Raw genomic sequence first — 14938 nt, 5'->3', positions numbered from 1 at the left:
ACAAGTCTTTAGTCACTGAGTGAACAATATGGATTTTTGACTACCACTCTGCTCCCTTTTTTGCTTTCCTTTATGCTGGCATGAGTTTGCTCTTCCTGTCAGACATCGGTTACTGCAAACCCACAAAGATCTCATCTGCTTTTAACTTCCTCCTCTCAGCTCAGGGTCTCCACTGCTTCTTCTCCAGCACAGTGCCAATTTCTTGGCAGAAACTGCCTCTGCTGTAGCCAGTGTCTGCCTGAGCTGCAGAGCATGCTGACCCCAGCATTTCCACCAGCAGCAGCTTCCCGAGCCCACAGCTGCCCCACCCGTACGTCTGGTGAGATGTTTCCACCACCAAAGTCCTACTCGTGGGAGATCACTCACCAAAATAGTTGTCAGATATCTGAGTACTGTTTTTCAAGAACAGTCCCCTGAAGGAACTGCTCAAGCATATTATATATTAGTCTTTCACTGCCCCTTGGGGCTGCTTCTTCTCTGCCCCCTCCAAAACCCAGTTGGAACTCACCGGGGTTCCCTAAAGCAGCAGTAAAGCTCCAGCAAAGCCTGACACTCACCAAATCTGTTCTCAGAGGCAATGGGAACTCTGCAAATGGGGAAACCTACACGAGGAGTACATCATCCCATAGCTCCTTGCCTAAACGGGCTTCCAGAGGGATAGAGGCACCAAATACTGCTCAATAAGGAGAAGAGGGGAGGATGGCAGGTACAGAGACAGGGAGACAGAGAATAACAGCTGGGGAAAGAAAACTGGGTGGAATATTAAGGTCAAGAGTTGTAAAGAAAAGGAAGGGGTAGAAAAGAAACAGACAAATCAGAAAGGCATGGCTACAAGTCCGGCAAAGAAGAGTAGAGACTGAGTAGGAAAATAAGCAGCACCAGAGGTTTGTCACGCTTTTCCTGTGTAAATACACATCCAACTTCACAACTAGCTGCCTCTGTTGAACAGCAAGGATCCTGTTGCCCTGAAAATGAGAATGTGAAGGCACTGGAAAGGATAGAACTGTATTTCATGAAAATAAGAGGTTCTGAACAGGTCTGCAAGGAGAGTGCCTGTACCGTGGTAGGGCTGAATCCTGTCTGTTTGTGGGATACAGCTCTCACAGGGTGACCTGCTCTCTGGCTTAGAGCCTGCTACCCTTTTCCCTTTGGCTTTTGCTGGCAGAAAAGGAAACATTCTCAAAATCACTGCCTAGGATATCAGTCTTTCTGAGATCAGAATGATGTGTTTTATCTATGCAGGGACGTGAAATCCACTTTCTTGGGAACCATGCATGTACACACTCTTCTTCCTCTGTCTCCACTATCTTCAACACCACAAAGAAAATGTGAGGAGCCAGCATCCCTGCTAGGGGCATATGTCTGAATAGGCACAAGCTTAATAATGTCCCAATTTAAATATGTATAGAGCCAAGTGTGAATTGTTAATGTAAAAGCCCGCACATGCTCAAACATTTTGGGGTGGTTTGGCTTTTCCTTGGCAGTGAGGTTGGGGCTCTTTCTCGAGGTCAGCGCAAAGGAAAATATCGATGTCTTCCCTTTTCCCACTGCTTGGAAACCGGGATCTCTGTTGTCTTTATCCCTGGTCTTTTGTGGCTACTGCAAAGGAGCATCTTCCAGAAGGCACCGCGTGCTTGTCCTGCAGCGGCTGCTGCCCTCCCGGCCCTTTTCCAGCCGGGGCCCCCGCCGCAATCCGCCGGCACTCCGCGACCCCGGCAGGGGCTGGGGGCGGGGGCGGCGGGGCTGGGCAGGGATTGCTGCGGGTGCGAAGGAGCGCGGACCGGGCGCGGGGGGCTGGGAGAGCGGCGGCGGCCGCGGGCACGGGGAGGCGGCGGGGGCCGCGCCGGCGCCTCCCGGGGCGCTCCCGGCGCCGCCCGCTGCCCTCGGGGGAGGCAGCCCCGGCCCCCGCGGCCCGCGTTCGGAGCGGGGCTCCCGGCTCGGTGGCCGGGCGGGGCCGGGCTGCGGGCGGCGGGGGCGGCCGGGGCTGCCCCAGCGCATCCATCCCGCGGGCCGAGCCCCCCGCGTCCCCGCCGTGCGCGAACCCCGCCCAGAGCGAGCATCCGACGGAAGCGGCTGTCGAGGGAAGGGAGCCGGGAGGTGAGCCCGACGGCCCGGAGCCATCGCCCGCTCTCCGCCGGTGCCCACCCACCGCTCCCGCATTCCCGAGGAGCGCAGAGCGGCTGCTTGAGCCCTGCCTCCGGCGCGCCCCAGCCCCTGCCCGGGCAGATGTCCTCCCTCCCTCGCTCCCTGCCCCGCTCCCAGATAGCCTGTCCTCCGCGCCTTGACAGGCTCCGCACTTCATCGTTAGGCAGCAACTCTTGCAAAGACAAAATACAGAGGCGAGGGCATCTTCTTTAATTTTTTGAGCCTCCCCGTTCGTGTTTTGGGTACATCACGGTGTCCTTGCTGTCTGTGCTCCACTGGACGTAGGTGAACACGATGCACCCCGGAGTTTTCTATTGAGGCGCTCAGCTGTGAGGGGACAGTGTCCATGTAACCCCAACTTCTGCCGCTGTCCTCACATTATCTCTTTGTTTGGCCATGTGTTTGCAGAACCTATTTTCTGATCCTGTAAATGGCAATAAATCTGTTGGGTTTCAGCAAGTAGTGCATGTTTCTACCTAGCATCCAATCAGGGAATTCCTAAGTAAACCAGGAACAGAAAAAAATTTACATTTGAAATGAAAATGGCGTATCTGGAGGCACCTAGTACCCACAGCACAAGCGTGGATTTGACTGCTTTGTGAGACATGGGTGTCCTGTTTGAAGAAATACTAGATGATGAGTGGAAAAATGGTAATTTCCCCCATTCCCAAAGGACAGCTCTCTGTGCCCACATGCAAGTGTGTTAGGATGTGTCAAAGAAAAGGCAGCATTTCTGTGATGCTAATGAGCTCCACTGGCCACTATCGCTCTGCTTTTCCTTTAGGACTTGATGGCTGCAGTCAAGGCAGCCCCACCACTTCCCTCCAGGATATTTCTCACCACACCACCCTGTTGAGTTTTTTTCCTTGAGAATTGTTGAACTTCTTCAGAGAATTTTGCTAAAAAGGAACCCATTCTTATTTTAGGACAACTGCTTACTGTTAGGAGACAACATTGGCCAGAGCTGAAATGAGTTTTAAAAATTGTGTTAAAATATTCTCTCTCAGTGTTATTTTCTGTTTAGTTCAGTTTCACCTAGATAAGAGTTTAAAATGGCAACTAACCATAGTGCAGGTCCTCATTCCAAGACAAGGAAAGGTTTTCATCTGTTACTTGGTTAGTCATTGATAGGCATTCCTAATGCAGTCAGGGGTATAGTGTTTTCACATATCTAAAGCTTATTCCAAATTTATTTCAGGGATCATGCACAAAAAGAGTTATGGAAAAGAACAGATACCCTGGAAAGACTAAGTAATGTGTTCAGTATTTAACTGCTAGGAAGACTTCACCTCTCACACCCAAACAACAAAACACCGTTTTTATTTTAGTATGTTGTTGGTATTTCTTGATTTTTTAAAAGGTTATTTGCTAATCTAGGATATACTTCTTCAGGACTTTAAATTGTTTGTATCCCTAAAGTGTATAAAGAGCAAATAATTAAAAATAATAAAGATATAATCAATTAAGTTGGTTTGGGCATTACAAAATCTTAAAAACCCCCAACTAATTAGAAAATGCATTTGTTAAAAAAATTAGAAAATTAACATTTTAGCAAGAACATTAGTACAGAAGAAAAATTATACACTTCTGAAGCATAATGCAATGCAAAACAAAATTATAGGATTATTAGCTTAGAAATTCAGCAGCTTTGAAAAAAAGTTTCTCGATTGTGTGTATGTTTTTAAAATTTGAATATGAGTTTTTCAAGCATGATGTTTACAACCAGAAATAGTCATTTGATAACCAGAACTCAGAGGTGTTCAGAGCTTTCTGCTGCTTGACCTACAACTTCAGAACTGCAAAGCATGTCCTGGCTTGTTTTCGCCAGGCTCCACAGAAGCTTTAGGATGAGACTATGCCTGCACAGATGTGTCTCGTGCTATAGGTTTGCAACAAGATGTCCAACGTGAAAGAAAAAAACCCAAACCAACAAAAAAACACCCAACATTTTGTACAAGACTAAAACTAAATCAATTGCAACTTTATCTGCAGCAGATGGAACCAGTGGCTGTCTGTACAATGGGATTCTTGCAGGGGTTTCAGGTATAAAAATCTCATATCTTTTTCACTCATTTTTTTCAGCCATAATTTATAGATAAAACAAAATATTCCCTCAGGCTACAGTTTGTCAAGGTTTGGGGGAATTTTTTTCTTCTTTTTGCTCAAATGAGTTTCTAGGCTGCCTGGAAATATGTATGGGGTAAACTTTAGTTTTCTATGGGAAAAGAAAGTGTTGCTCCCTCTTTTCTAATTATTAAGACAACTGAACTTTGAAACTTGACATTTTGCTGCTTCTCATTGGAATACACCCATGAACTACTTTGAAGTTTGTTTTGAACCTCTGAAAGTTATTTACAGGACACGGGGAAAACCATAAATTAGGTTGACAGCTTTTGCATCCAGAAAGCTGATCTGGTTTGTTCTCTTTCTTCAAAAGGCAGCAACTGAAAACCCCCTCTGCAGCTCAGGAGTGTAACCTTCAGCCAGGCCAGGGGGGGGTTTCCCAAGGAGCTGAGGGGGCACCTGTTGGCCTCTGACTTGGTGGAGCCAGGAAACGCTCTGGTCTCGCTACTCCCACTGCTCAACTCCCCCTGCCCACACTTCTCCTCTGAGTAAATAACCACAACTTGCCAAAAACCTGAGCTTCCAAAACTAGCAGTTCCTGGGTGAGCTTTAGGCTCCTAAAGCTTAAGGCAGTATTAAAGGGGTGCAACTAAAATCAAAAAGTTATATTTAATCGAATAATTAGATTATATGACTGATATGAAACATCCCCATGTATTATTATCTTTTTACAAACAGTGATTTAATTATTTTGATTATTTTTATTCCAACTCCAGGAGAGAAAGCTCTATTTTTACGAATTTGTCAAAGTTGCAGGAAATTTAAATAAAACTGTGTAAATTTCAGGGTTTACTTAAGCAATTTGAACACTGAATTCAATTAATTTACTTTGTATCTGTGTTTCATTGATAATAAAACAGATATTTGGATTTTTTTGTTTTGAAAGAAATTAAGATCAGATTTTGACTAGAACCATATTTCAGCTCAAAATTAGCATTTCAGCATTGAATATTAACATTAGAAATCCACACATGACTAAAACAAAGGGGCACAAACACTTGAATTTTCCTGCAGCCATCATTCAATGTAAGAAAGTAGATTGAAGCATGCAATTGACATTTTTTTTTCCACCCAAAGAACAAAAAGAAACACATTTTGTCATTTCTTTGGTAATGCAGCTTTGACTATATTTTTTACATTATTAACTTAAGGCAAATAAGGCAGGTATTAGCCTTGCCTCTAGCTGTTGCCTGTGAGAATGTTTCAGTGTTTACATACAGGCTGGGGCTTTATCACAGGTCTGATGCAAGAAAGCTGAATTTTTTCTCTGGCCTCTGTGACCCCATTACGGTACTTTGTTAGTGTGCATTCTGTGAGCTCAGCCCCACTCCTACAGCATGACTATACGTTCAAACAATGGACTCAAAACAGGCTTGCAAAAAACAGCCTCAAACCCGCCTTGCAGGCTTGGGTTTACCTAAATAAATCACTTTTTTCATGTTTTCCTGCTTGATTTTTTAGCTTTGGTTTGAGTAGTATTTTAAGAGCATTTAATAGCTCAGATAAACTGTTTACTGGTGCAAAACTTTAAAGAAACCAAAAACATTTCTAGAAGAAAAACTTGAATCTGAAATTTGTAGAAACAACTACTTAGTCTAAGATATGTTTGTGTGCCTCCAGTTGTATCAAGGACTGCTCAATTGAGATGTAAATTGAGCTTTAAAACAGGAATTAATTAGCATGAAACCAATGCTATATGTATGCACTTTAATTTTATCAGACTAAGGCTTCTATTTATTTTCACAGCTTTTGCCTTATGGGGTTGCAGGGCATTTTTGTTTTACAGGTCCCTCTTCCACTACCTAAATACTTTTCTTGGTACAACTTTTAGTTACTTCACCTTACTCTGGGAAATAACTAGACTCTACACAAAGTGTTTTAGAAATAATACAGCCAAGCTTCATTGACCATTTAGCTGTAGAAAACCATAACTTGGGGGAAAAATATGGAGATTTCCTTACATAAAAAGATTGTGCCAGCCATTTTATTATAGTGACAATACCTACCCAAACAGATCTCTTACAATCCAAGTTCCCCAGCATTTAATACCAAAACCATGTACAATATATTAAGGTAATCCATTGCAAAGGAAATAATTCTATGGTGTAGTTTTCATGAGAAACACAAAAGGCTGAACCTAATTTATCTTAGACCAGATAAACAATTACTGAAATGACCTAACGAAATAATTCATATCTAAGCACCAATGTCTGCAGGAGGGGCCAACAATGCCACAAGCTCAGCCTTCAGTTTCACAGGTACTTTTAAATTGCCATATAATCCATAATTCACAGAACCAAGTATTCATATACTTAATAAGTATTCTTATTAAGAAACAGACCGGAAACAAAAACATGACTATAATTAACATTAGGATGGTTTCTGATCTTGAGAAAAATAATACATAGCAAACGACAGAGCAGATATTGTAGTGGGAAAACACACTTTAAATACAAACATTCACGACCACATTCTTCAAAGGATATACATATTAATGGCCAATTTAAACAGCTCTTTTCATGAATGTTACATTGAAATTGGAATGCTTATTCCTGACAAAATTTGTAAAAGACCAAACGATTGCCTGAACTGGATCCAGCAACAGAACAAAGGTATTTTAAGTTATTAAAACAAATTAAAACAAAACCAAAAAAAGTAAAGTATGAAACTTCAGCAGCTACCATATTAAATTTTTGCCTAAATACAACAAAATAACTAATTTGTATCAAAATTAAGATATTTTAAAATATTAAAAGCAAATTGTTGCAGAGTGTCTTCAAAGGCCAACACTACACTAGCGTTTTTTAGAGAAAGGGAGGGGATATATCCTTATTAAAAAATAATGGCTACTTGGAAGGAAATCTGGCCATCAAAATCTAACCAATACCAGGTATTAAAAAGCAAATTTAACATTCCTTCTCTATAATTTTGAGATATGGAAGGTCCTGGGGCTGAATTCACAACAGATCTACGAAATGTTAGCTGAAAACACCGTTATCATACCAGTAAGGCAAGACAGATTCTGGAGAGGAGGGTCTCATTGTTCTCGCCAAAGGGATTTCATGCTTGGGTTGCTGCCCCATTTTACTCCCTTACTTGATATTTTTTTCCTCTTGGCAAAAGATCTCCTCGATGAAAGGAGGAGCAAACAAGAAATATATTCTGATTTCTCTAAATTGTAAGAAAACAAAACCAGAACAAAACCCCATCTGAAACAAGTTAAAACACACTTCACTGGTGAGAAACACTTTTACTTCTTAAATAGCGTCTTCATTTTCAGTTCTTCACTCCTTGTAAAAGCCACACAAAATATTCTTTACCTAGAGGAAGCCATATTGGCAATTATTCCTGTCATTTGATCAAATAAAGTTCTGATTTTGTCTGGCTGCAATATATATGATATATTTATATTTTTTCTATGTGCTCCTTCTAACACAATTGCAAAGATCTCAGATTTCAGATACCGACCTGAAACATGGTTAAGCTCTCCTTTGAAAATCCCATTTTAAATCCAGCTGTGCCAAGTGAAGTGAACACTGATGAAAAGTTTATGTATTATATATAATATATATATAAAGACTGTTAATTATTTTCATGTAATCAAAATGTAGGTGATCAGATTTTTATTTTACAAGATCTGTTCGCAAAGATCTGTTTGAAAGATGAAAACAAGATACATCGAGCATTCAGTACTTTGAATAAAGAGATCCCTGGACGAAATGGGAAAAAAAATTACTTACTTTCAAATCAGCATGTAGAGATTCGTTCTAAGCCACAGTCACCACCTTTCACATACCGGACTACTTATTTAGAAATTGTTTGTATTATTTTACTGCAGTAACACTGTGATCACATTGCATTACAAAATCAAGAACTCCTGCAACTTTCCGGTCAGCAAAAGAGCACAGACAGCTAACCTCTTTGTAATTCTTTTTTATTGGAAAAAAACTCGAACAGAGCTGGCTACATTGTTTTATCTCAAGCTCTAAAACTTCCGATGCATCGTGCAGGTTTATTTGTTTCATTCCACGCCGGCACCGCCGCGCTCTCCGTCGCCGATTCATCGAGTTTTGTAGCATTTTACGATCACAGTTTCCAAGCCGGAGCGGAGCGGGACGGACCCCGGTGCTCCCGCAGGCGCTGCGCCGAGCCCCGGCCCGCCCCGCTGTCGGGGGAGCCGAGCCGAGCCGAGCCGAGCCGAGCCGCTCGCAGCCCCGGCAGCGGAACCGGCCGCCGGCACCGAGCCGTGGCCGCCTCCAGGAGCCGCCCGGGCGGGCTGGCGGCGCGAGCGTGGGGAAGCTCCCCGGGAGCGGAGCTGCACGCCCGGGAGCGCGGATCGCTGCGGGGACGAGGGGCCGCTCCCGCCCCGGGCCGGGCACTCCGCGTCGCTCCCGGAGCCAGCATCCCGCGGCTCCCGGAGCGAGCATCCCGCGGCGCCGGCAGCGCTGCCCGTGCCCGTGCGAAGCCGCGCGCCGCCGCTCCTTTGTTCGCCGGCCCTCCCGGCGCGGCGGCGGCGGGGCGGCCCTCGGAACCAGCACCTCTGCGGCGTGGCACCCACTTACCGCCTTACAAAGCCGCGGCCGCCGCCGGGAGGGAAGGAGGGCGGGAGCGGGCCGGCTCTCCCGTCCCCTCCCGGCCCTGCCCTGCCCCGGCCGGTGGCGCCGCGCCCCCCGCCCGTCTCGTCTGCTCCGCTCCGCGCTCCCCTCCCCGCCCCCGCCGCCGCTTTCGCGCCACGCGCCCCGGGGGCCGGCGCGGGAGCCAATGGGCGGCCGCGCCGCGGCGGCGGGCGGCGCTGGTAGGCGCAGGGAGCAGCCAATGGGAGGCGGCGCCGCCGCGCCGCTTTACTACGAGCGGCTATGGCCGCCCGCGGGGGCTGCGCGCCCCGGGGATGGCGGCGAGGCGAGGGCGGGCAGGGGGCTGGACGGGCGGGCGGGCGGACAGACGGACGGATGGAGGAGGCAGAGGGTGCGGCCGGGCCAGGCCGGGGGCCGGGCGGGTCAGCGCGGTTGTCCGGTCCCGTCCCGTCGGCGCGGGTGTCCTCCCCGCGAGGACCGGCGGCTCCGCGCCCGCGCCGCCGTGGCGGAGGCAGGGGCGCGGCGTCCCCGCCGTCGTGGCGGTGGCCGCCCGGAGCCCGCGGGGATCCCCGCCGCCGCCTCGCCCCGCGCCGCCCGCCCGGCCCCGCTGCCCATCGCGCCCCGGCCCACGCGGGAGCGTTCCGCGGGCGGCCGCAGTCCAAAAAATCCCCACGAAACCAAAACCCAGCCCAGCCCAAAAAAAGAAATTTGATGGGAAATATTTGGGCTGCGGGCGGTCCGACGTGCTACCCACCCACCGTGCGCCGAGCCCCGCGGAGAGGGGGGGCTCGGGCCTCGGGAGGGGCAGAGGGAGCGCCCTGCCCGCCCCCGGCCGTGCGAGAGGGGGGACGGACACGGCGGCGGCCCGCAGATTCTCACCCGGAGGTGGGGAGAAGCACATGATTGAGTTTTAATTCTAAACGGCAGAATGTCGTAAAAGCCCTTGCTAATTAAAGATTGGCTGTGCTTCCTTGTGTGCAATATTTATGTAAGTATTTCAACTTCTTGGCTTCTGTGGTCAATAAACACAAACAAATGAAATACAGAAAAAAATTTAATTTTTTTAATAATGCCTTTTCTTACAGAAGTAAATAATAAAATACATTAAGATGCGGGAATGCTCTGTTGTGTGCTCACGCATTTGATTTGTGACTGCCAAAATAAAATACATCTCAAATTTTAAAGCTATGTTCTCAATAACGTTAACATTTGGGGGTGCCCAACTGGTCTGAACTATATTCATCTGTGCAGGGAAGTGGAGATTTGTCAGGCAACGTGAACCAATTTTTGTTGTTGAATTGCCTTTTTTGGCATTCAAGATTTGGAATTACTCTTGAAACCACTAACCAGCCCACACTTCTTAACAAACAAAGCTATACATTATTTAGATTTGCAGAAAATATTTCAGCTTATTAGCAAGAGGTTTTCAGAATATAAAAAAAAAGAGGGGGGATTGCTAATAAGTAAGGGGATTTTTTACCCCCCACCATCTGATTACAAAGCGGTTTATGGTGTTGTTGGGCAACTGATGCATAGTGTTATCATGAACATTCAATCTTCATTTCTTAAAGAAATCTCATAACTAAACAGATTTTCAGATCAGAATATTAGAAGAAATATATGCACCCTGTTTAGCAATTTAAGAGGAAATACCAGATAATGCTATACACCAACCATGTAGAAATGAGCACATGCAGCCTACCTTCTAGATGCAGTAAAAATCAAATTTATAAAGAATGTAATTAATCTGCAGGAACAGTGACTAATTCCTTTCACAAGTTTAACTAAGAATTCAGCTGTTTGGAGGGGGCTGTTTTTAACTTAGATAAGCAATTATTTATTTTAAGCAGACTATAGAGAGTGGGGTTATGAAATACAAATTCATTTAGGAAAAAATTCTACATGCAACATCAAAAAGTCATAAACAGGTTAAATCCCTAGGAAAAAAAATTCTCTCTATCCCCAAGATAATTATTTGCTAATTTCCTACAAAATGGAAGTTGTGATTAAATTCTGATTAGTGAAACACAAAACACTCGATTTCCTCAATCACAACCTGACAATTAAAAGTTCATTAAAATAACCCTGAGATTAAACAATGGGTCGAAATTACAAATATTAGGGTTTTGGTCAACCAACCGCTTGGATGCGCACAACAAAAGGGCCGTGTTTCCAACTTACTGCAGCATTCCCCCAGCCCCTGACGGTTTCACAATGGTCTGGGGCTCCAGCCTCATGGTGAGCCATGGCTCCTTGCATCATCATACCACCACAAGAGAAACCTTCAGCGGCTGACTCACCCCCGAGCGCTGGGTACCACCGCCACCATCGCCGAGCTGCGGCGGCCGCAGCGTGCGTAACAAAAGCCTGACCCCTGCGCGGCTTCCAAGGAGATTTAAACCACCCCTCTTTAATTGTGTACTTATTAAAAGTTAGGCACAAAGCTAGGGAGCGTTCCCCTTTACCAGAGATTTCCAGACATGCTACAGGACATGTGGAAATCCAGTCACTGCTCACTAATAAAAGTATTTAACCATTTTCCATGGATATACCTATTAAAACGTACCACAAGAAGCCTACCACGGAATAAATGAAACCTTCGGCTAAAGTGCGTTGAATTATTAAACAAAACCTACTAGATCGCTATATTAAACACAGTGCTGGCTTTCATTTCCGTATCCTTTCTTCATCTTCAGGCAACGTTTTGTTTGCACTGGAAAGGCTCCACACCCCCAAACCCCTCCCCCACAAGCCCACCATTGTATCTGTACGAATGTGGAGAATTATGAATGGTTCCTTAGACCGGGCAGGGGGAGGAGGGGAGGAAAAGAGGGGGGGTCGCCAAATCCCTTTGTGTGCCGTTACCAGCCGAGGGCAACGGTGCCTTCGCGTTTCCCCCCACGCCGTCCACCATCGCCCAGATGGGAAGGGAGCGCGGCCCCCCCGCCCTTCCCCGGGCCGGGCAGCTCCCTCGCCCCAGGACTCTCTTCTTCATCATCCCTCAACTCTCCTCCACCCCTTTGTCTTTTTTTTTTTTTCTTTTCCCTCTCCCCCTCTTTCTCCTTTCCGTAAGGCTCAGCAGCGCAAGGGGCACCGCGAGTAATGCGGGATCATTACCATATGGGGCTCCTCCGGGGCTGGAGGGACCCCCGCCCCCGCCCGCAGCCCCCCAGCACGCAGCCGCGCTGCGCGGGAGCGGATCCCGCTCTCTCGCCGGCCGCCTCCCCCCCGCCACCGCACCCCCTCTTTTTCCTCTCCCTTTTCCTCCTCCTCCCCCCAGCCCATACTGCCGGGGAGCGGGATCGCCCAGGCACGACCCCGATGAATAATCCCCACCGCCTGGCACGGCGGGGGAGGAGCGGGCCGGGGGGGCGGGCATTGCGGTGCCTTTTCCCCTCCCTCGCCGGGATCACACCCCGCTCACACGGGGGGAGGTGCGGCCGCCCAGCCGTTTTTGGGCGGAGGGGGCGCACAGAGCGCACTCCCCCGCGGAAGGGCAGAGGCGGCGCAGACCGGAGCCCACCCAACTCCGGTTTCCATTTCCCCCGCCCTCCGGCCCTCTCTAAACTTGTCCTGTCCTGTCCAGCCTCCCCCCACCCCTCTCCCCGTCCTTCACCCCAGCCATCCTCCTCCTCCTCCTCCTCCGTGAGTGTGTGTGCGCCCCATCCACTCGCTAATTGAAGAGCTGGGATTCCTCACGTGAGAAGTTGATTTGTAGTTTGAACACGTGGCTCATTCAAAAAGCCGGAATATTCAAGTAATTTTTTTTCTCTCTCTCCGTCCTTCCCTCCCCCCTCCCCTTCTCTCTCTCTCTCTTTTTTTTTTTTTTTTTTTTTTTTTTTTTAATACGGAGAGGCGGCGCCTGCATGCACGTAGTGTGACATTTTCATAGTCCGCCTGCTGCTGCCAAAGGGGCTTGGGGGCAAGACAAAAAAAGTAGTTTTTTTTTTCCCCTTCCCTCCTCCTTTTCCTCTTCTCAGCCCGCCATCCGCGGTCCCGGCGCTGGGTGTTTCCCCCGTGCCCCCCATGCGGCCCGGGTAGCACGGCAGGCACTTAGGGCTCCCGTTTGGCCACGCTTTTTTTTTTTTTTTTCTTTTTTCCTTTTTTTTTTTTTTTTTTTTTTTTTTTTTTTTTTTACCCCTCGAGAGAGAGAGGGAGGGACACAAGCTGCAGATCTGATTTTTTTTTTTCCCTCTCCCTGTCTCTCTCTCTCGCTCTCTCCTTCCTCCATCGCATTTTGTTTTATTTCCCCCTTCCTCCCCACCTCCTCTCGCAAGACGAGGGTTGCAGCCCGCGGTGCGCGCCTCCCCGAGCCGCCAGGAAGATGAACAAGCTCTACATCGGCAACCTCGGCGAGAACGTCAGCCCTCTCGACCTGGAAAGTCTCTTTAAGGACTCCAAGATACCCTTCTCGGGCCAGTTCCTGGTGAAGACGGGGTACGCCTTCGTGGACTGCCCTGACGAGAGCTGGGCCATGAAGGCCATCGAGGCACTTTCAGGTGAGCGGCCCCTTCCACCGCCCCCGCCCTCTCCCCGCAGCCCCGACGGCTCCCGCCTCTCGAGCTCTTCCGCGGCCGCGGAGCGGCTGCAGCGGCGGCCTGGGCCGCGCCGCTGCTCCAGGGGGTGCTGAGGGGGGCCGGGGGGGTTCCCGTTCCCTCCGCCCTCAGGTGAGGTGGGAACTGTTTTTCCCGAGCGCGGCCGGAGCCGCCCGGCCTTCCCGTGGAGCCTTTGCGCGGGGCTTACGCGGCGGCGGCCCCCCGGGAGTGGCCGGGGAGGGGCGGGAGCCTGGGCCCAGGGACCCGCGGCGCGGCGGTTCCCATGTTTTTCCAAGCCCCACGGCCAGCCCTGCCCGCCCGGGGGCCCTCGCTGCATTGGGGGGGGCGGTGAGTGCAGTGAGGCGGAGGCGGGCTGCGGGCGCGGAGCCCTGAGCGGGGCAGCGCCGCACACACCCCCCGGGCACAGCTGGACTCCCCCGCAGCTCCGCGCAGGGGCCGCCTCCCCCCGGAGCGGGCTGAGGCTCCTTTCGGCTCGGCTTAGGCCGCGGGGCTGGGGGCGAGCCGCTGAATTGCTCCAAACTTGGGAGGGGGCAGCCCCGCCGCCCCCCCGCCCCGCGCTGCTCTGCTATTTATTTCGGTTTCTCTTCGCTGCTCTCACGCACCCATCACCGCCTCCAGCAGCGCCGGTTCCCGGCCCGACATCCTGTTTTTGTATGCTTAAAAAAAAAAAAAAATTATTTTCGCGTGAAGCGGCTTTGCGGAGGTCTGCCGAGAGAGGCTGCCTCGGAGGAGATGGGCTCAGGTCCGCTGGGAGAGGCTGCTTCGGCGGCGACGGGCTCGGGCTGCGCTCCGCGCCTCCCTCCCCGCCCGCTTCCGCGCACAAAATCGCCCGAAGTTGGCGGCGCGGGGGGTGGCGGAGCCCCCGCTCCCCTCCCCAGACGGGGCCGAGCCCGGCTCCCGCACACGACGCTTCGCTTCGCGGGCTGTTCGCAGCGCGGGGCGGGGAAGGGGCCCCGGCGAGGGCAGCGCGGCTCCCCCGCGGCAGCGGCCCCGGGCGCCGGCAGTGCCGCCTTGCCGCGCTCCGCTGCCCGGGCTGCCGATGAATGGGCTAACGTGTTGCGCTCCCGTTTCCTGCTTCGCACCCCTGCGAGCCCGCTCCTGGAGACGGGGACGCACGGCCGCGCTCGAATATTTTCCCCTTTCTGTTTATCTCGGCAGGTAAAGTGGAGCTGCATGGGAAACTCATAGAAGTTGAACATTCGGTCCCGAAAAGACAAAGGTAATTTATTTTTATCCACACCCCCCAGCCCCCCCCTCCCCTCCCCGCACCGCCCCTTGCCCTTAGTTATCCACTGAGAAGCAATTTGAAAAATGCTTAGGTTTGTGTTTCTCTTCCCTGTAGATAAATGGACCGCTTTCTTAAACCCACAGGCGTGCACTCAGTGCAGTCCGAGAGGTTTTCTAGAATCACCCCATGTATTTATATTGTAGTGTCTTGGCCAGGCAGCAGTGTTACTATATAATTTATTTTTTTAAAAAAACACCTTTCTATGGGAGAAGCAAATTATTGTGGTCTGATGGCAAATGATCGTGTAGATT

General features: G+C 49.7%; 1 protein-coding gene across 1 annotated transcript in view; it reads left to right on the top strand.

Moving 5' to 3' along the window:
• The first annotated feature begins 12382 nt into the window (after positions 1-12382).
• The window catches only part of IGF2BP3 (insulin like growth factor 2 mRNA binding protein 3), a 112378-nt gene continuing 109822 nt past the window's right edge, over positions 12383-14938 (top strand). The window contains exons 1-3 of the mRNA XM_059487476.1: positions 12383-12600; positions 13121-13342; positions 14558-14618. Of these exons, the coding sequence (XP_059343459.1) occupies positions 13168-13342; positions 14558-14618 (236 nt within the window). The 5' untranslated portion in view covers positions 12383-12600; positions 13121-13167. The remainder of the gene's footprint in view (positions 12601-13120; positions 13343-14557; positions 14619-14938) is intronic.

The sequence above is a fragment of the Ammospiza nelsoni genome, chromosome 1, assembly GCF_027579445.1.
Source record: "Ammospiza nelsoni isolate bAmmNel1 chromosome 1, bAmmNel1.pri, whole genome shotgun sequence".
Classification (NCBI taxonomy): domain Eukaryota; kingdom Metazoa; phylum Chordata; class Aves; order Passeriformes; family Passerellidae; genus Ammospiza; species Ammospiza nelsoni.
Note: the sequence above shows the minus strand (reverse complement) of the source record. Positions and strands in the feature narration are given on the sequence as shown.